This window comes from Xiphophorus hellerii, chromosome 10, assembly GCF_003331165.1.
Source record: "Xiphophorus hellerii strain 12219 chromosome 10, Xiphophorus_hellerii-4.1, whole genome shotgun sequence".
Taxonomy (NCBI): domain Eukaryota; kingdom Metazoa; phylum Chordata; class Actinopteri; order Cyprinodontiformes; family Poeciliidae; genus Xiphophorus; species Xiphophorus hellerii.
In genome coordinates, this window is record NC_045681.1 from 23,244,878 (window position 1) to 23,266,074 (window position 21,197).

General features: G+C 42.9%; 1 protein-coding gene across 3 annotated transcripts in view; it reads left to right on the forward strand.

The window, feature by feature from the left end:
- The window catches only part of raraa (retinoic acid receptor, alpha a), a 188,390-nt gene extending 170,261 nt beyond the window's left edge, over positions 1 to 18,129 (forward strand). For 2 of the 3 annotated variants that reach the window (XM_032574246.1, XM_032574247.1), the window contains 6 exons: positions 4,303 to 4,444; positions 12,735 to 12,895; positions 13,003 to 13,179; positions 13,294 to 13,498; positions 13,986 to 14,144; positions 15,841 to 16,037. In XM_032574246.1, the coding sequence (XP_032430137.1) occupies positions 4,303 to 4,444; positions 12,735 to 12,895; positions 13,003 to 13,179; positions 13,294 to 13,498; positions 13,986 to 14,144; positions 15,841 to 16,037 (1,041 nt within the window). Of the gene's footprint in view, positions 1 to 4,302; positions 4,445 to 12,734; positions 12,896 to 13,002; positions 13,180 to 13,293; positions 13,499 to 13,985; positions 14,145 to 15,840 lie in introns of all 3 variants that reach the window. The other variant, XM_032574245.1, reaches the window with a different exon arrangement.
- The last annotated feature ends 3,068 nt before the right edge of the window (positions 18,130 to 21,197 follow it).

Here is a 21,197-nt window from a genome sequence, read left to right on the forward strand (position 1 = left end):
ACAGGTGCCAGAGCCGAGCAGCGCCAACGTCTCTGGATCTAATTTCACTGAAATTACCTGGATTTTTCTAAAAAGAAAATTCCGAAAAATTCTTGCGCTTTGATTACCGAAACAATAACTTCTGAGTTTCCAAAAGTGGGTCACTGGGTCACTAGGCTGTAGAAACTGAAAATGCTCCGATTTCCGTCACCAGCCAGTTTCTCTTGAATACTGCAGAAGTCTTTGCAATGAGAAATGATCAGAATAGCCCAGGTAACCAAAGAGTTTGTCACATAAATACTTTTTGCATAAAATAAAAATGTATAACAATTTAAAAAGGAACTAGAAGTCAGCCTGTTCCGTTGCTGAAACAGGACTTTGTAAAACCAAAGTTTTGATGCACCATGAAGCTGTATTACAGGTCCTGTACATTATTGAGTTCATTATTTTTCCAAACACTTTGTCCTGCAACATTTGCTTCCTGCTGGGGTCATATGACCTGCTTTGATCTGAACAGACCTGAACAATGAGTCATTCAGTTTGGGAGTTTATTGCAGAATTCTGTCCAGAACAAACAACTTTTTTCTCCTCTAATTATCACCAGGACAAATCTGGAATACTTTTTTTTTACCTTAACGAAAAGGTTTCCAGTAATCAGACTGATTGAAATAATACATGTAATAGTTTATTAGGCTGTTCCTGAATCAGTGCTCCTCTAAGTACATTTTTGCTCCTTATGTTTATTCCTTACTCTGTTAGTAGTTCTCGGTGGTACAACTCTTCAAATTCAGTTTCTGGTTTAATAGATTTTTTTTCTCACTTTTTTTCCTTTAAAAATAATAAAACAAGATGGCGGCTCCAGGTGGATTGACATGACCTTGAAGTATGGAACCCCAATGAGTGCATTGGTGGAAAAAGTATCTTAATTCCCCTAAAGTCAAATCTTCCTGTTACAGTGTTGGTTTAAAGCAGTGCTTCTCAATTCCAGTCCTCAGGCCCTCCTGCTCTGCATGTTTTAGATGTGCCTCTATTCCAGAACAACTGATTCAAATGATTGCAAGACCATCAAGTGCTGCAGAAACCTGTTGATCACCCATAGATTCAATCCAGGTGTGTAGCAGAAGGGAAACACCTAAAACATGCAGGGCAGGGGGGCCTGAGGACCGGAATTGAGAAACGCTGGTTTAAAGCCTTAAAAAGTTAATAAACAAGGAAGCAGAACCAAGTCTGACTTGTATCTCTACACTAGTTGTGTGTGGGGACGAAACTGAGGCTTTAGTGGGTCACTCCCACCACAAAGCCTCATCCAACCTCCGCCGTGCGTTCCCACCTATGAGCTCACTCCATATCTGCAGTGCTAAGTCGAGACGTTTGGGGAGGCTGGGGCGTATCTCTGACTTCAGAGGAGATGTCTTGGTATAGGATGTTCAATAATTCAACACTACAGGCAACCAGGAGAATGTATATAGTGTCTCATTTGAGACTGGGGTAAGTTGAGGGTTAGCAGCATCAGCTTCGCTGCAGCATGCCAAACTACAAAGGCATATCCTGGGGGCTGCAACGAGCTGGGGAAACGAACAGGGGGGTTGGTGGTGTGTGTGCGTGTGTGGGCGTGTGTGTGTGTGTGTAAGGGGGGAGGGAGTGCATGTTGAGCTCTGCTTGCTTGGGAGACAGCTCTTTCATTTGTTGTTAAAGAAGTTCCACCGCCCGCACATACTTACCAGGAATGCACTTTTTTTTTTGCCTGCAGATATTAACACTTAGCGTTAAATATGCATGGCCACCTCTTCGTGTTTATGTTTCTATCTTGGAGGCACGGCAGTGCGGGAAAGTTTGCGGTATCCAGCGCCATCAGACCCCTCCCCACCTCGACAGCCACTCTGCAGCTCCGGTTTGCTGCGACTTTTCGGATGTAAGAAAAGACGAACGCCCTCTACGTCCGCGGTGCCTCGCGTCAGCTGCTCCGTAGCGGGGTTGAGGGTACTGTCATGGATTCAGGAAGGTTTCCACAGACACACTCTCAATAGGAGGCTGGGTTAATCTGGGAGCAGTGTGAAAGTCGCAATTCCTCCACTTCCCGCTTAACCACACAGAGGCAAGGCGCATACGTAATGTCTCCCAACGCCGATGAGACGAGAAACACACGACGAATGGAACCACCAATGTGTTGTTGCCACTCCCCATCTCTTCCCCTGCACTTCTTGCAGCTCTCATCTCCTCCGATCTCTGCAGGGCGGCTGACAGGCCCGCTGAGGGCTCTTGTCGCCGGTTGGATTAAGCGCTGATAGCAAAAGAGGCTTAAAGGCAGCAGGAAGCAATGACTCCAAAAAGGAGGAGGAGGTTCTAGTGTGAGGGGGGAGGGAGCGCCGCCCAATCAGAAGATGCTCCGAGGGGCCACCTGCACCCCGTGCGATCGGGAGGGAGAGGGTCAATCCCCTCGTGACATCCAGGTCAGGGTCAGGACTCTATCGGGTCAAAGAGGAGACCGAGACGCGCACACAAAGACCAGCAGACTAATCCCGCCACAAATAAAATGAAAACTACAAGCCTTGTTGTCCTTCACCGTGTTATCTGCCCAGACTCACTCATCTGTAGTCCTGAGGAGACGCTGCCGCACAGCTGTTTCCACACTTTAACTAACCCAAAGAAACCCGTGGAATAACTGAGTAGGACATATTTGTTTGAAAATTGGACCCAGATATAGCATTCACTCTGAAATATGCTCGATAATGAGCCGTCCGATGGCACCGTCTTGCTCAGTTTGATGAGAAACGGGACACACAGTGCAATTTCCTCTTTTTTTTTTTTTGCTGGTCCGAGACCCGGCTCACTTCCACTCTGCGGTGGCGGACTGGAGATGTGAGAGGAAGGCTGGTGATCCGAGCAGGGAGGACAAATTGCGGGCTTATATCTACCAGCCATCTGTCGGCTAGCACGACTAATCCAGCAGCATCGGATGGGGCTCCCATCCCTACCCCCACCAACAAAACATCAATCCTGACACTGACCTGTATTGCATCCATCTACAGCCTCTGCTTCTTTTGCACCAGTTGTTGCCTGGTTTGCATTAACTTTTTCTTTCTTTAGCAACACTAAATCAGAGATTAACAGTGAGTGTATCATTCAGTATTGAGGATGGCTCAGTTTACAATGGATGGCTTTTCAACTCATCTGTTTATTTGTTGCAGAAATCAGCATTTAATGTTTGCTGAACGGCTTGAGCTTCATATTAGTGATTATTCTGGCTGGTCTGAAAGATTTTAGGAACAGACGGATAACGGAATGCTAATGCTAACACCACAGTTTCACATAAAAGAGTTGCCTACAATTATTTATCGATAATTTGATTTGGAGTTACAGACTGAAGCAAAAACCTAAAGGAATACCTCCTGAATTGAGTAGAATGTTTCATCTTTTTGCTGAGTATAAAAGGCTGATGTTAGCTTGTTAAGCTGCAGGGTACAGCCAACATGCTGCTACTACTTTAGCCTCGCTTAGCTTAGCTTAGCAACTGTAGCTTTCAAGCCCAAAGGAGAGCTAGAGCGATCTGTAGTAAGTCACTTTTTACACTCTTTGTGTCATCTCATTAGTGTCTTTAAACTGTAGGAAGAGTATGACATAATGTTTATTTTCCAGATTTGTTTGCAAAGCTTTTCTAAAAGAAAATTGACCTTGGGAAGCTGAAATAGCTTCTCAAGGTCAATAGTGTGTAGCTAGCCCACACACTATTGGCTTGTCAGTCCAGAAACGCTGTTTATTTTTTCTTATCTTGGAGCTGGTTGGCTTTCAGCCCCAAAAAGTGGCGATAAACAAGACAGTAGATGTTAGCTTCTGTGGTAGTGCCAAGACATTTTCCACTGTGTAAATAAACACATGTGGAACTGAAGATCATCGTTCTCACCTAGCGCTTACAGCTTGATGTAACTGACTGGGTCGGTGAACAGTCAGGTTCTCTGACTGGTTCTGAAGGCCGGTCGGTTCTGCTGAGCTGCGGTTTCCTGACGTGCTAGCGTAAATGGAGCGCACCTCGTCACAGATTAACCCTCTTATGGACTTAACTCTGTGATGGTTCCGTCTCTGTTAACCGCAGCTTTAAAGTACGAGGCCATTTGGGTCGCGGGTTCAACTTCACATATTGCTAGGTGTTTTGTAGTCGTGAGGATGAACGTTTCGTGGCGACCGCCGGGAAACGCTTTGAGACGGTTTGGCGGGAGGTCATGTAGAGAAAATGGAAACGGAACAGTCAGAAGCATCGTTTTTAGAAAAGAAGTCGCCCCGACTGCTGGTTTCATCCTGTTCTCCCTGTGTGTTTCTGTTCTGTAGGGATTCTTTCGGAGAAGCATCCAGAAGAACATGGTGTACACTTGTCACCGGGAGAAGAACTGCATCATCAACAAAGTCACCCGCAATCGCTGCCAGTACTGTCGGTTACAGAAGTGCCTGGAAGTTGGGATGTCCAAGGAGTGTAAGTAGGAACTCGCTGTTTCTGCAAATCCCTTCCTGCTGGGCCAGAGCAGCAGATCTCATCATGGCAGTTTTAATCCTGCAGTGTGTCACGGCTGCACAAAATGTTACATGTCCTCAGCTCACAGTATTGCGTAAGCAGTGTTCGGTGCTTGCACGCATCGGCTTTGACAGGGATTCAGGTGTGAATGCTGATGCTTCGTTTAGTGATTAGTATCTCTCACTTCAGGCAGATGATAAGCTGCACCAGAATAATGCTTCTGGTGCATAAATGGCTTTAGATTTCAGGATGAACAAAACAGACTTCCTATGCAGTCTGGGAAAACATCTGAACATATATGGCCGTTTATAAGAAGATTCTTAAGGGCCAGGGAAAAAGTTTTTGTTAAGTCTTGTTCACTGGATCCATACACCCATCTGTTCATCCCTCCATCCATACATTCATTTCATTACACTGGTGTTGCACGTAATTTTCAGTTCACATGTACTTACCCTTATCAGTGTTTATTATTCAATTTACAGAAATCCAAGTTTGTAACATTTAATTAATACACTCTGTTAGAAAACATTTTTTTTCTCCTAAAACCATTTTTGGATGAGAAATATGAACAGAAATGAACTGATGATGTCACAAAAAATGTCATCAATTTTGTCATTTTTTTGTAACCCAGTGACATCCATCCATCCATCCACGCACACACTCCCACACACACACACACAGTTTAAACATGAGTTAGAAATAAAACTGTAGACTAGTGTGAACTTCGAAGACCTAAAAAATGAAGGAGCCCCGACACTAATGATGCTTTGTTGAGGATGATGGACTGGACTGTGCGTGAGGAAAAGGGCAGCCATGTTCACTGAGTGGCAGTGACAGTGTTTGCATGTTCAGAGTCTGGCAGGCCCCTGTGATGAATTCGTTCTCACCTGCCGAGAGCCAAAGAGCAGGCGTCTGCTCCCATCATGGGGGATGCTCAGTGAACACACACCGCACACCGGCAGCCAGAAACAGTCATTGGCGGAGGAGTGACCGCTAGGAGTTCGGAGGCCGGTGCGGCGTTCAACCTGGTCACGTGACTCACCCACAGCCCCCGTGCAGCGGCGCACATCCGAACCCCATTTGTTGTAGCAAATACAATAATCAATAAAATCCAATCCAGAAAGTCTCTTCCTGCTTCCTCCACCTGTTCAGACGCATGCAGCCAGCCCGTGCTGCTCTCTGCGCCTCGCGTCTTTACACAACTATTTACCTCCTGGTTGGGCTGCAGGAAGCGCTCCCCGTGCAGCAGCACTGTGGCTTACAGTAAAACAAGTTATCCTCTGAGCTCCTTACCTTTGAATGGGGCCATTAATCATGCTTACAAGTATCACAGCAGCCTTCTCTACGCACAGCTGCACACTGCATTCAAGCAGTGCTGCCGAGTGGAGCTTTAGAGCCATCTAGTGGCGAAAAAGTGGTACTGCAGAAAATGGTTGCCTGAATGGACTCCTGGCTGGGGATTTAAATGTTTTCACTGGTTTGCTGAATTGATTGTTTTGTTGTTGTTGTTTATTATTATTCTGCAAGCGGTTTGTGGTCTTTTTGTGCAGTGTGGGCAGATTGCTCATCCTCTGGTCAGAGAAAGTGACATTGGTCAGTGGAAGTTGCCAAAAAACCAGGAGGCCGGTGCTGAGGGAGAGGCAGGCCATCTGGGGCCCACCGGGGATTCTGACACCGGCTCGCGCTCCTCACAACGCCCACTCCTGCATAGTAACGACGCTCAGGCCGCAATTATGCATGCGCAAGGTGACAACACAAGAACGAGTGAACGCGAAGGCATCACCAAGACCAAAACCGCTCTCCTCCGCGCAGGAACTGGACCGGCGAAGGGCGTCTTGGTGACCTTGTGTCTGCTGGCAGACGGCTCCAGGCGACAGCGCCAGGCCTTCTGCCAGGTGGCAATGCCAAACAAGACAGAAGAGGGGGGTTGGGGTAAGGGTCCAGGGAGGCGCTCAGCAGCTTCAGAGAAAGTGCCTATAATCCTGCTGCCTGGTTAATATTAACGTGATGGCATGTGGTAAAGGAAGAGAGCTAATTATGACCTGAAAGGAAGGTTGATCCGTCATAGTTTGCATCCAGCCATGAAAAGAGGGAGTGAGACGTCCACCCATGTTTAGACTGCTCAGGAAACATCAGCTCATTTATCTTTGATCTCAGCCCAGAATGCAGTCTCACACCTAGAGGAACCTCGCGTCTCCAGGGGTTTATTAGCTGAAAGGCTGACGTTGCTTTTATCTCAGCCTTTAGTGGAAAAAGTAGGTGGGAAGTCCTACAGGGTTCATCCGCTATAAACTCAGCATTGCAGTGATTTCCCTCAAAAAAACCTGCTAAGGCCGGTGGTAGGGGGCGCTAGGCTATTCATCCAGCATCCCTACGTGTTTTTGAGTTAAAAAAGGTTTAAAGTCCACAGGAAATTTGAAAGTATCACTAGGTAATTATGTGCTATTGGAAGACATTAACGATAGATTAACACCAACTACAGTCTTACAAAAAGGCAAACGAAGCAAAAAATAACAAAACTACAATTAAAATAGACATAAGTTCTTTACACTTCAGTTGTTTCACCCTAATTAAAGTGTCCAAAATCTTTTAATCCTTTCTCACTTTATTTGCTGAAGTTGTTAGCATGTAGAGCAGTAAAGACAGGAAGTGGTTATGAATAAAGCAGACACCTGACCTCAGTCTCCCTATGTGTTCACACACTGACCATAGTACGCTGCCATTGTGCTTCCAACCGTTTCATCAAAGACACTCTTTAATATCGCTAGAAACCTTCTAGCATAATGTAAATCTGTATGAACCTTAGTCCTGTGAGCAGTCAGTATCATCAGGTGGTGTAACACCTGCCTGTCAGAGGGCAGCTGACATAAAGCAGGTTTTTATTATTATGAGTTTAAATTAAGGACGACATGTTGAGATAAACTCTATTTTAAACTGTTCTTTACAAAGTTCACAACATAATGGAGTTGCTATGTGCTCATCCCGGAGGAGTGGGTGCTTCAACTCAGTGACTCGATGCAGTCTGCTGGGCTTCCTTAAATGGAAATGTAATGTCCCGTTTGATAACTAGCATCAGTTGGAACGTATGTGTGTGACTGAATTGAGATTACTTTTTTTTTGTAAAGTGCCTCAAGACCACATTTGCTGTGGAATAAACTGAATTGAATTAGCATCTTCTGTTAGCAACTACTGTGATTAGCATCACTGAAACATCACTCTGTGTGTATTATCTCAACAATGCATTTTAAAAAATGTTTCACCGATTCTGAAAGTAGCTAACTTCCCTCAATAAGTGTGCACATTAAAGGGCGTTACTATGGAAACCTGGTAGTGATACATATACATACATTAGTTTTTAGCATATCAGTATTGGCTCCGAATAAATAAAACTAGGCCAACATTATCTACAGATTTTTATTTTTTTTCTTGTTGCCATGTGTTTTGTTAGGGGAGGGGCAGAAGGCTGGTCATGTGGTATTTGTTTGGTCATGTGACCGTGATGTCAGCATAGGATTATGAGGAGTTTAACTGAAGCAGAGAAGCAATGTCAGCTGTGTTGTTTTCACGCTGTTGAAAGTGTAGGAAAATGCATATAATAGTTTGAAGATCGACCCAAATTTACATATTTGTGCATCCCTGGTTTACCTGTACAGTTTGGATGAAATAAGTATTTGTTGCTTGAAATATAGATCCAAGAGAAGTGATCAGGGGAAAAAAAGAAAAGCAGAAGTCCAGCTGCACATTTCTGCTGTTTCCTCCTGTAAATCTTTGTGTATTGGACACATCTCCCTCAGCTGTGTTCAAGTTCAGAGCAGTCTCTGTCCCCCAGTTACATCACCTCCCCTCGTTTGTCAAACTCCCAATATCACCCAGACGGCTACATTTTCCTCCAGGAAGGCTTTACACAACGACAGACAAAGTAATAAAAGTAAAAATAAGATGAAGCCCCAAATGATAGAGAACAGCACCAAGTGAGGATAACATCAGCAGAGGAGGCCAGATGGGGGAGAGAGAGTGGAGGAGGAATATGAGAAGCTGAGGGTGTGTGTGTGTGTGTGTGGTGGGGGGGTTCATCTCTCTGTGAGCTGCAGGATAAGGGGGAGAAGCATTGACATTTTTATCTTTCCATTGAATTTAATCTGCGTGATGGACGAGCTGCCAGCGCTTTAATTTTCCTCACACGAATTATCCCAGTCTGCCTACCTCTGTCTGTTTGTGCTGCACACACACACCCCGACGCACACAATACACACCAGTGCTGAAATCCAGCATGAGAATGACTGACTGACTGATGTCTCTTCACTGTTTTCTTTGACACTCCAGCTCCTGTAAATCACATAAATGGAATAAAGACATAAATATAAACGATTTGGGATGAATGTTGCTCTATTAACATCCATATTGTCTTAATACGTTTTGAAAAGATGCATTTATTGAAGCTGACAACACTCTTACACACACAAACATGTACGTTTAGCAGGAAACCAAGACTCATTCATTTGCATGATCCCCGAGCCCAGGCCTCCTCAACACCCCCCAAGTTATTGGATGTGGCAATCCGCCATGACAGATCGCCAGTCGCGCCTAATAGTTCTTTAATGACTTCATTAAACTGTGTTGTGCGGCATATGATTGTGCTGCCAATTTGTCAGTGCGGGTAATGTCTGGGCACTGGGGATGCCCCACTTTTATTTGTGAATTAATTGGACATGGACTCTGCCGCTGCCCTCCGCCCCTTCCTCCCCCCTGGTGGCAAACACAAGACTGATTCCCAATCAGGCCCACAAGCAGGGCTGGCCCAGATCTGCTGAGCAGCTTAACACACATATACACAAACCTCCTCCAAAGCTGAGCGCAGTCTGACAGCCTGGACCCTTACTAAGATGTAATTATGTCATAAGCAGAAATGGAAACGGAGGATATTTTTTGCCTTTTTTTAATGTGTGGGGGGGGGGAAGCAACTTCCTTATAAGTGTCGATAAGCCCTGGGAAGGAACACATTAACATGATCGCAGCAGGGTCGTCGTCTCACGTTGTGGCAAGCGGTGCTTAGCGGCAACATAATTCAGGATCAGACTTCCAGCCCCCGCCTTCCTGCTTGCCTTAATGTTCTCCCAGGCAGGGAGGCCTGTCTGTGGGCTGATGAATGAGCTGCAGCACAGAGCTGTGCTTTCCCCTCTTTGGCCCCAGTCCACGGCCGACCCGCTATCAGAGACAGAGACTTCCCAACAGGCCTGGCGCGCCGACCCTCTGTGGTCAAGGTTCGGATCGAGACAAGGAAATTCTGATCTTGGGTCAGGAAGAGGAGACAATGCAGGTTTACCATGGGGAGATGGAGATAAGAGAGCTGATAAGAGGTGGTTGGTTTAAGGTAAAAGAGTGTTTATAAGGTTTCTCCTGATCAGGTTCCCTTGGTCACAGATACTGATCAGAGTTATTTAGGAAAAGGCCTTTGCCAATACCAAGACTAAATAGATAAGGAATACTGTAGATGTTGGCTTCTGTTGCAGTGCTAAAACGCTTTTCACTGTGTGTGTTAATCCACATTAAGGTATATTTGGTATTTAAAGTATTAAAATGAGCCGCTAGAGGTGTCTTAGAGAGGCCTCGAGTATATGCAGATTGTAGCTTCTGGCGAACAGTGTGGACACTAACCCCATGAATACCTGGGGGTTTATCCAAAAGGTCACAAGGCACTATTGACCAGGAAAGGACACAAAGCCACAGTTCACATTTGCGGAGACAATTTTTGATAACGATGTTTTAACATAGTTTGATGAACTGTTATGCTAATGCTAGCCGGATAAAACACTAGTTTTGTGTTGTGACTATTTGTCTTGTGTGAAAATCTTGCGTAAAAAGTTAGTCTGCTTCTTCATGCTGTAGAGTATCTCCATCATTACAAAGGACGAAATGTTTGGGGGAAACCCCAGAATCTTTAGGTCAACAGAATAGTCTACCAAACCACTAGTAAAACTTCCCAAGTCTTGCTTTTAAGAAAAGGTCATTAATTCTAAAAATGAATTATATTGTACACTAATAACATATCAGGAGTTGAGTTGTGTCAACAGCGCTGTTACCAGCCATTTAAAACGGCCTTCATCGGGACATCCTTAACATCCACCATGTTTATCTCTAGAGAATAAAGCAAAGCGAGAGAATGACTGGGAAAGTGAGAACATGTTGTAAACCAAGAGAGAGAGAGACGAGGAAAAGAAAAGGCTGGAGGCGCCCCCCTCACCCTCCACCCCCCCACCCCCGTTATGGGCGCTACAGCCGAGCCTTTTAAAACCATTACAGGCAGGATATTTGTCATATTATGTTATTACATTAGCTGGGATCCCTAATGAAAGTTGTGGCAATTTGTCAGCCTTATGGATAGCTCCATCCCCCTCCACTATTTATCAACTTGCACCCCATCTCACCCAATCTACACATACACTTCCCCCCCCCCACACACACACACCCCTACACACAGCCTAATCAGAGCTGGCATGGATAGGCTGGGAGATATGGATCAGCCTTGTAATGGGATTCCAATGCTAAACACCCGCCCAGTGTTTTTTGTCATTTGGGGTGATCATGCTCTCAGCCAGATCGCCTAGAGGGAAACAACAGTGGATTATGTCGAGCTTTTTTTCCTCCTTCTTCTTATTCCCTCTCCTCACACCATTAGCGCAGCCGTTCCTGGATGCAGCTGCCTCACAACATTTGTCTTTCAGCCTCTGATAACAAAAGGAGCCGTTTCTGCCGCCCCGCCGCACACAATATCACGTCTTTAAGGCTTTTGACTTCTGCTTTCTTTAGTTCCTGTCAGGAGATTTTAATCATTTCTGAATGGATTTAAAGATTTGTCTGATATTCAGGAATTCCCTTTGGAGGAAAATTATTGTTTTTTGTTTTTTTTTCCAATTGTGTTTTTATAGATAAATACAGCGCCTTGCAAAAGTCTTCCTACACCTTGGACTCTTTCCATTTTGTCACAACCACAAACTTGACTTCAATTTTATTGGGTCTGCATGTGAGAAACAATCAAAAAGTAACACACAATTGTGAAGTAAAATAAAAGAGAAAAGATGTATGGATTTCAAATTTGTTTATAAAATAAAGCCAAGGCATGCACGGGAATAAAAACAAATAAAAATTTTTTAAAAACAAAGCATTTACTCAGATATCAGAGTTTTTAGAAGTCGCCTAATTGGTCCAGCAGAGTTGGTCAGAGCCTTGAGCCATGCAGTTCATACAGCATGTGGAGGAAGGTGATCGAAATTGAACAATCCTTTTCCCCAAAGAGAAAAGGATTGAGCTTTTTGGTTTGGAAGAATGGGAGGAAAACATTAGGCTGCTAATGCAGTGTTTTTCGAAGTGGGGGCCACCAGGAGGCGCTATTGAGACCTCAGAAAACTGGAGGGAAGATGAGAAAAAAAATGCAGTCGATTTTTTAATTTTATTTCATAAAATCTTTTTTTTTTATCATCAGTATAACATCTAAGATAAAACAAATAATTAAAATGTTATTTGACCTGTTCAGCTTTCTGATTGGCTACCAGTCAAATTTATCAACTAGCTGTACTCAAGCTAGCATGGCTAGCTAAGGTAAAGCTATGAGGCAGCATTTATGCTAAATGATAAACCCTTCCATGCATAAATTATGATCCTTTATGTCAGGATTTTTTTTTTTTTAAGGTATAAAACATGTGGGGAAAACATTTTGTGTTGAAAACAAATTCTAAGATTTTTTTTCTCTAGGCGATTATTTGTAATTTTCTCCAAATACAAAGTTGTTATTTTGAAAATATATCAGCAGTATTGTTCTTTAGGGGTTACTTGATGTCACTATATATTTGTCTACCTGTATGAGTCGTCTACAGTAGGAGGGGGGACTGGATATTTCTGACTCCCATATAGGATTTAACAAAAATGTTCTTGCAGTGACTAGTCGGTAGTTGATGATGTGTTGTATGATGCACTAGTGTCCACTTCAGTGGTCTGTGTCCATTTATAACATAAAAATCCACAAGAAACACAAGGAAATGGCTTTTAGATACCTGTCCACTGCAGTGACTGACCGCTTTGTGTTAAAAACATTCTAATAGTCGATGCCTCCTTGGTTTGTAGCGTTGTCTGACAGCAGGTCTCCGTCCAGAATCTAATGCTGCTTGGGGAAAGGTTCGTGCTTGCAGCTGTAAACGTGTCCTCCCATATGCGACTCGTTGTCATGTGACCCTTGTGTTTCCTTTGCTCTGGGCAGCGGTGAGGAACGACCGGAACAAGAAGAAGAAGGATGAGAAGAAGCAGGAATGCACGGAGAGCTATGTGCTGAGTCCCGACACAGAGCAGATGATTGACAGGGTTCGCAAGGCGCACCAGGATACTTTCCCTTCGCTCTGCCAGCTGGGCAAATACACTACGGTCAGTGAGTGGAAGTATAGCCGTCTGTGTGTCTCACTTGTGTTATTTCAGCTTTTTTTTCTTAATGTTGTGTAAGCCATTGTCTGACCTGCTAATGATCTTCACAGTCTAACAGCTCAGAAAGGCGCGTGTCTTTGGACATAGACCTGTGGGACAAGTTCAGCGAACTGTCTACCAAGTGCATCATAAAGACGGTGGAGTTCGCCAAGCAGCTGCCGGGCTTCACGACGCTCACCATCGCCGACCAGATCACTCTGCTCAAAGCCGCCTGTCTGGATATTCTGGTACAAATATCTACTCATCTTTCCGTCTCGGTTCAGAATTTCACATCAGATTTTAGTTATTTAAATGACTATCTCCTCAAAACGTTTTTTTTTTTTCTTTTTTCTGTTTTCCAGATACTGCGCATCTGTACACGTTACACACCAGAGCAAGACACCATGACCTTCTCAGACGGCCTCACGCTAAACCGAACCCAGATGCACAACGCCGGCTTCGGTCCCCTCACTGACCTGGTGTTTGCCTTCGCCAACCAGCTCCTGCCTCTGGAGATGGACGACGCAGAAACGGGGCTTCTTAGCGCCATCTGCCTGCTGTGTGGAGGTAAAACCCTGTCAAAGCTAACATTAGATTTGACGCGTGTTTCTTTTAGCCCTCCAGCTCGTCAGCAACTTTCTTCAAAAACCTGATGTATGAAATTCTCTGCCTGCCTCTAGTGGAGTATTTACATAGTACAGCTGGCAAGAATCTGAGATCAATTTCTGTGTAAAAAATGCAAAATCAATAGAAAAATCATTTGTAAAGTTGTGGACAATTGTGGCATTAAAATGTATGGCATTGGTTAGAATTAAAATGCAGTTTGACACCTCACTATAAATCCATAAATGTCTAATGCAACAAGTATGAGACAACTATGGCTTTGAAGTAAAATAAATAAATCCAAAATCACATTTATTTTAGCTGCTGAAAAAAATGTTCAAGTTTTAATGGATGTTGTTTTTTTCTCTAATTAGCAAAGAGACACGGCAACAGTCGAGGATTATTCTCTCGTCTCTTTGAGTTTTATGTCTCTTTTTTTCTTCTGTTGTAGATCGGCAAGATTTAGAAGAAGCAGACAAAGTGGACATCCTGCAGGAGCCCCTGCTGGAGGCCCTGAAGATTTACGTACGGAAGAGGAGGCCCCACAAACCTCACATGTTCCCCAAGATGCTGATGAAGATTACTGATCTGAGGAGCATCAGTGCTAAAGGTCTGATGTTCCTCACATGTACAAACATCTCATCTTCACATCTGTCATATTTAGCTTTCAGCTGCTTTGGTTTTACTTGCAAATTAGGGCCGTCACTATTAGGATTTCTTTGATACACATTCCAATCAGTTGAGAACAATTTGCTCATCATAGAGTGTCAGATAATTCATTCAAACTAGTGGCAGATACACAACGTTATTTAAAACAATGCTAGTTTTGTCATGTTATTCAGCATATACATAGGTTGACGCTTAAAGACACTGTAATTCAATCAGCTTACATCTTGCTTTTTTTATGTAAAGCAATGCTGGAAGTGCTACGCTAATGTTAGCATTAGCCTAGTGTTTGATATGACTCAGTTGCTACCAAAACTTACAGAAAATATATTTGTCTTGCTTCATCAACAACGCTTTGCTTTGTACGTGATAGAATTGAATGCCTAGAGTTTCAGCTGCTTTCTTGATTCTGAAGCAGGTCACATGACACAGTCAGACTGAAGGCTTATTGCTAAAGACAAAATTGAGCAGAAATTCCATAGATCAGCAAATTAAAATGTGGTCTTTAAAAATACCTTAAAAGTTGCTTGAGGCTAATGGTAACTAGCTGCTAACATAGCTAGCTAGCTTTTTTGCAGCTATCATGGAAATTGATCACCAGTTGGCTGAATGAAGTTTGTACATTTCTGTGGAAATGCAGGTCTTAAATTCCATTCACATTAGCCTTAAAGAGTCTTAAGAGCAGGGGCCAACTGCGGCCCTCGGGACGATAGTTTGTGGCCCCCGCCTTAATATGAAAGTTTAATGTTAGTGCGGCCCGCAAGTTTGATATAATTGGCACTTTTCAGTGTTGTGTGCGGAGCTGAACGAACTTACCAATCACGGTGGAGTATATTGCTCTCGGGGGCGGGACATCGGCCGGGCCTATTTGCATTTTCTATTTGTCATTATTTGCATGCGGTACATGCGCAATTTCCGCGGCCGCTCCCGCTTCACGTGCTTCAGCATCCAGTCTAGACCCGGAAGTTGCTGATCAGTGTAACGTAATTAAGGTTAGGCGCTGTAACGCTTGGGTTGTGTTTAAGGGAGGAGAGGAGGCGGCAGATTCGTCAGGACGGTCAAAAACTCACAACCACACTGGTACTGGGAATTCCACAGTGTTGTCCTTTAATAAATACGCTCTTCACCAACCTTACAAAGCCGGTTGAACGGCTGCTATATTATCAGACATGAAAATTGAGCAGCGTCCAAACAACCCGTAACATTACTAAAAAGTTAGGGAGCTAACATGTCCGTCTAGCACGTTTCTCCCACGCTCTCTACAGAGAAGCCGTGGCGCATACTTCTGACATCATTAGCAATACTAGAGTATCTTAAAGAGACACTACACAATTACGGCTGTTACAGCGCCTGACTACGGCCAAATATGGTAATAGGCAATCAGAAAGGTTCGGCTGAGGAGACCGTGTGTGTGAATGCGGCCCAGCCTCACCCAGACTCTATCTCCAGCGGCCCCCGGGTACATTGAGTTTGAGACCCCTGACTTAAGAGGTTCAACCGTTTACAGGCTTCAGCCTGTAAAAGCCCTGCTACAGCAGATGTCTGGAATTGAGATTTTTGGTACTGATCGTAAGACAAAAAAAAAGACTGAATGAATGGACAAAAGTTGATGTTGCTTTGTGTGTCCATCCTGTCTGCAGGAGCGGAGCGTGTCATCACACTGAAGATGGAGATCCCTGGATCCATGCCGCCTCTCATCCAGGAGATGCTGGAGAACTCTGAGGGCCTGGAGAGCGGCGCGGCGGGCAGCAGGCCCAGCGGCGCCCCCCCAGGCAGCTGCAGTCCCAGCCTGTCCCCCAGCTCGGCCCAAAGCAGTCCAGCCACACAGTCACCATAGAGACGGCCCTCTCGTTTTCACCGTTTTCTTCTCTTCATGTCGTCTCCAAACAGAAAGGAGGGGGGGAGGGGCAAAGGAAGGTGGGCTTCGATCCTTACTGCTGATCACAGGAGACTGGCGGAGACGCCTCCTTCTCTCCACCACACCCCCATCCTTCCACCACCCGACACAAGTCCACATCTCCTGATCTGCTTGCTGTCACTGTGGAACACTGTCCGGACAGGAGGGGGGAGGTATGGGGGATTGAGACTGGGATGGACCGGACCGGACCGGACCGGGACAGGACGAGAGATGAACCCCGTAAACACAGACTCCTCCTCCTTTTCCTCCACCTTCCTCAGAGTCACAGACGTTAACAAGTCCGGATGCAGCGACCTGTTCTGAATGAGTGAGAGCAGCACAATGGGACGAAGACATGGACATGGACATGGACATGGACGGAGACTGACTTGACAAACACCAGACACTTTGTTGTTGTTTCTCTACAGACTACAACTTTGAACGTTGAAGACCCCACTCCTCAAAAGACTCTGGGTCTTTCCTCTGTTTTTTTTTTTTTTCCTTTTGTGTTTGATTTTCAAACAAACAAAAAAAAACAACAACCAGATTTTGTACAAAAGATATATAAATATATATAGAAGAGTTAAGGAACTATGGTGCTTGGCGTGTCCGGGAGCGAACGGCAGGCTGACACCAGGACGAGTTTACCGCGCTGAGATTAGAACTTGTTGTACTCCTTCACTGTTTGAATCTTTTTCATACCTATCAAAGAATAATGAGAGACGTTTCCGTTTCACGTTTGTATATTATTCTTAATAACAAGAAGATAAACGAAAAAAACAAAAAAGACGTTGACATTTCTCTGGAGTCGTACACAAACACAGAAACGTGCACAAGAAAACGATGAATATCAGCTACTATTCCAGGTTGGATGTGTTTTCCCTTTAATCTAATCTTTTTTTTTTTTTTTCTGTTCTGTTTTCTTCCCTAGCGAATGAAAAAAAAAACTGATTGTATGAACTTGGTTGTATGATATTGTCACAGGTCCTTTCAAGAAATCAAATTAATGAAGAGTCATTATTAAGGTGTATTTTCAGTGGCTTTGAGTTTGTGTATATAAGCTGTATTCATTTCTTTAAAACTATGAAGAGTTTTAGGCCTCACATGATTTTTTTTTTTTTTTTTTTTAATTCCTCTTTTTGTGTTTTGTTCTAGTTTTTGTGATTCAAGAAAATACATTTTTGAGCACATTTTACCGAAGGAAGTTGTTTTCATGCTTTGTGTCCTACTGGAGCGTGTTGGACGAGCCCTTCACTTCACCAGTCACTGTTCACACACTATTTAAACATCTGCCCCTTCCATTCTACAGCTGTGTGTCTTCATGGTGTACAGAATGACAACTAGGCATGGGCCGGTGTGATGTCACCACCGTCTGATCTGAGGAATGCCGCCATATCAAAGTGTTTGCACAAAAACGTTTGTGTCGACAGGCCAAGGAAAATGTTATTTCTGGGCACATTAAGATGAATATGATCATCTCCGTCTGCTTTGTCAGGATTAAAAGTGCATTTTTAATTCCATTTTTAAGAATTAATAACATTTATTTATTGGTTCATTTCATTTTGATTCAGTCTTAACATTCAAGTAGCCAAAAATAACTAAGCAGAATTAAAAATGAATTATAAGCTAATTATCAGTGTCTGCTCTAGTAGCTAGCTGGCTTATCAGTGGAACTCAAAAATATTCATATCCCTGACAGATTTAGATTCCAAATTATTTTTATTCATGTTATGCAAGCAGTTTTCAGACAGGAAGTGAAGCATTTCTCTAAAGATTGTAAATATGTAAAAGCAGCATCATTTTTCTGTGTTTGTTTAAATTCTGGTAAAAAAAAAAAAAAAAGGCATGTTGAAAATTAGCTGTAACCTCAGTAATCAATAGAAAAATCTATCAAACTTCCTATTTAAGACCTCCTTGCCATCACCCTAATGTTTAACTTCCTCCACGGATTCTCTGTCAGATATCAGAATGTGAATATTGCTTCCAGTCAGCAGAAACATATCGGTAATTTAAACAAACCAAAAAAAAAAAAGCAACACAAACTGCCCGGGGATGTGAATCATTTTAGGTTTAACTCCAGTTTCAACACGATGTTGCACTCCTTTCATTTCCCCATCGTGACTGTTGCTGGTTTTTGTGACTGGAAGTATTTCCAAATTTCACCTCATTTCTTTTACCCAGAAAAAAAAGTGTAACAGCTGTTTTTTTTTTTTTTTCAGCCAGATGATTGGAGGAAGATGAAGTCCAACCTTTTCTATTGTATCTCGTTATAAGGTCATCAAATAGAAACAGTATGCAAAAAACCACATGAAGTCTTACAAAGTATATTTGGTCTAGTTTCTTGTGCAAATATCTTAGAACACTTGAAATCAGACAAAACTAACTTTAAAGTAACTTTCAAGCAAGACGTGGGATCTTATTTTAAGTAAATAATTCATTAATATTGATGAAAAAGTACTGGTTCCACTGGGAGGTTATTTCACTTATAACGTGGGAAAAATGTCCTGTTGGAAATGAATTAATTTACCACTTTTTCATCAACATTAATGAATTATTTACTTAAAATAAGCTCCTATATCTTGCTGGAAAGTTAATTGTAATTTAGTTTTGTCTTATTTAAGATATTTGCGCCGTAAACTAGACCAAAAAAAAACAAACAAACTTGGTAAGACTTTGTGCTTTTACTGTGTGGGACATTTTAACCGTCACGCACATAAATAAATACTACGTCACTATTATTTTCTGTTAATGCGCTTCTGTCTGGTGTTTCACCCGGTTAAACCCGTTCTCCTCAGAAGCTTCCGGTGAAACTGTCCGCAGCTGAACTCCAGTAACCGGTTCTGTCTCGACAGGTCCAACAGAACCACACCCCGCCGGTGTTTTGGCCTACATTGATCCCGGTAGCCGGCCCATGCCTATAGTTAATAAATTAAACCCTCCTGTCAGAGCACAGCTTTCGGTTTTTGTTTTTGTTTTTTACATTGTAGCCGAAAAAAACCGAACAAAAATGGCGAGTAAGACGGCTCGTGGGGCGAAGGAGGCTCGGCCCAGACCCAGCAGGTCAGCTTCAGAGAGAGTTCTCATGTGAGGGAGGGTGTGTTATTACACTCTGTGTTAAACACACAAGCGTTTAAATACTTGTATTAATGTGAGGGAGTGTGTATGCGCTCTGTGTTAAACACTTGCCATGTTCTCGGTACTCTGAATGAACGGGTTTGCGTTGAACGGGGCGGGACTGGATTGTAGTTGGCGTCTGTCAGAGAAGGTTCCCGACAGAAGTTCTCCCCAGAACCAATCAGCTTTCACAACAGAAATGTGTGTCAGATCCGGAGCAGCCGGTCGCCCTGTGACCCACTTCACACTAAAACGCCTCCACCGTGAACAACGCGCCGTCCGGACCATCGTTACTGTACCGCACCAATGTCTCAGGAAGGAACCATTTATGTGTGCTTGGCCTGTTGCTTGTATTTGTTCTGTGATGCGATCCCTAAAGCCTCCAATCACAAATGCACATGTGTACACACTTCTGCTACTGAGCCCTACCCCGCTGCCCCCGAACACCCCCCACCCACACACGAATATTTCCTCCAAACACCCACTTTTGTTAAAGCCTGGCCCGCCAGGACTCGTGTAGAGAGACTCGGACTCTGAACCTCACGATGTTGCAACAAAGGAAGCCAGTGTGATTTGTACCTTTCATTTATATATATATATATATATATATATATATATATATATATATATATATATATATATATATATATATATATATATATATATATATATATATATATATATATAGCTGCTTTCATCCTTTCAGGACTGTGTCCAGAACAGCGCACAACGCCCCGCCCCCTTTCACAGAGAACAGACACACCGTCAGCTTGAGAAGTATGGAATACGTTGCAGTTTTGTCAAGTTTATCAAGGAACTTTGGAAAAAAAAAAAAAAAAGGATTAAAAAAGTAAATAAAATCAACATTTAATAATGAAATGTCTCCGTCTGCCATCCTTTTGGTAAATTTCATAATAATCTGTTCTTCTGTAGCCATTGCGAAGTGTGTAATTGATGTAAATATTGATTGCATTCAATTCCAAAACTGAAATTCTAAAGGTTATTAATACACGGTGATATGTTTTTAAGAGTTTATTCTTGTTCGTTTTTGTAAATATGTCCGGAAATTAGCTGATAGTTAGGTACTAAAAATAGGCTTGAATAGAATTATCTGTTTTAAATTCCAGTCTACATTATCATTTGGTTGTGATTTTAGTTTTACATAAAGGTAAACACATTCTGGCATCTGACTTTTTTTCAATACCTTCTCAAATATATTCTTAATGTTGGTACACAATTAAGCAAAACGCCATGAGAAGTTCCTGGAATTGACTCTGTGTTGCCACAGCAAGTGTGTAGCTGTTACACGGAATTCGGAGAAATTTCAGCATTTCACAAAACCAATATAAAAAGTATTTTTATTAGAGAAATGTTATATTATGGATCACATAAGACTTCTGGTTTTACAGTTGTCCAACAGTCACTGACAACCAACACCAGCAAAGATAGCCAAAAGAAACAAACCACTGCAAGTGACATTAATTTAACATTTTAAACTGAATACAGAAACACCTTATTGGTTTTATTCTTATTTACTGCAACGGAGAAAGAGATGTCTGGTTTAGTCTATAGTATGAATATATAACATATGCGCTTCCTTAGTGTAGAAACTGTACAAACTTATATTTTTTTATTTTGCCATGATGTTTTCATTTTTAATTTTTATCTCACATCATTGAGAAATTAGATGATTACTCAGCATTGCACTTACTGACTTATTTGAGGTCTGGGGAATTGCTAAAATATTCCTGAGTACCTGGGGTTTCTGGGAAAGTTGTAGTGCGCTTACACTTTTTGGCCAGTAGATGGCAGCACTTGGGTTTGACTCATTGCCAGCTTTTATCAATCTCGGACCTGTCATGCTTTACAGTTTACAGAACTCAATAATTTATTTTCCCTCCTCTTTTTCAAAAGTATGGGATCAAGACTCTAACGCGGGTGAAATGAAAGACTTATGATTTACTAGTAACTATTTCAAAAAGACTT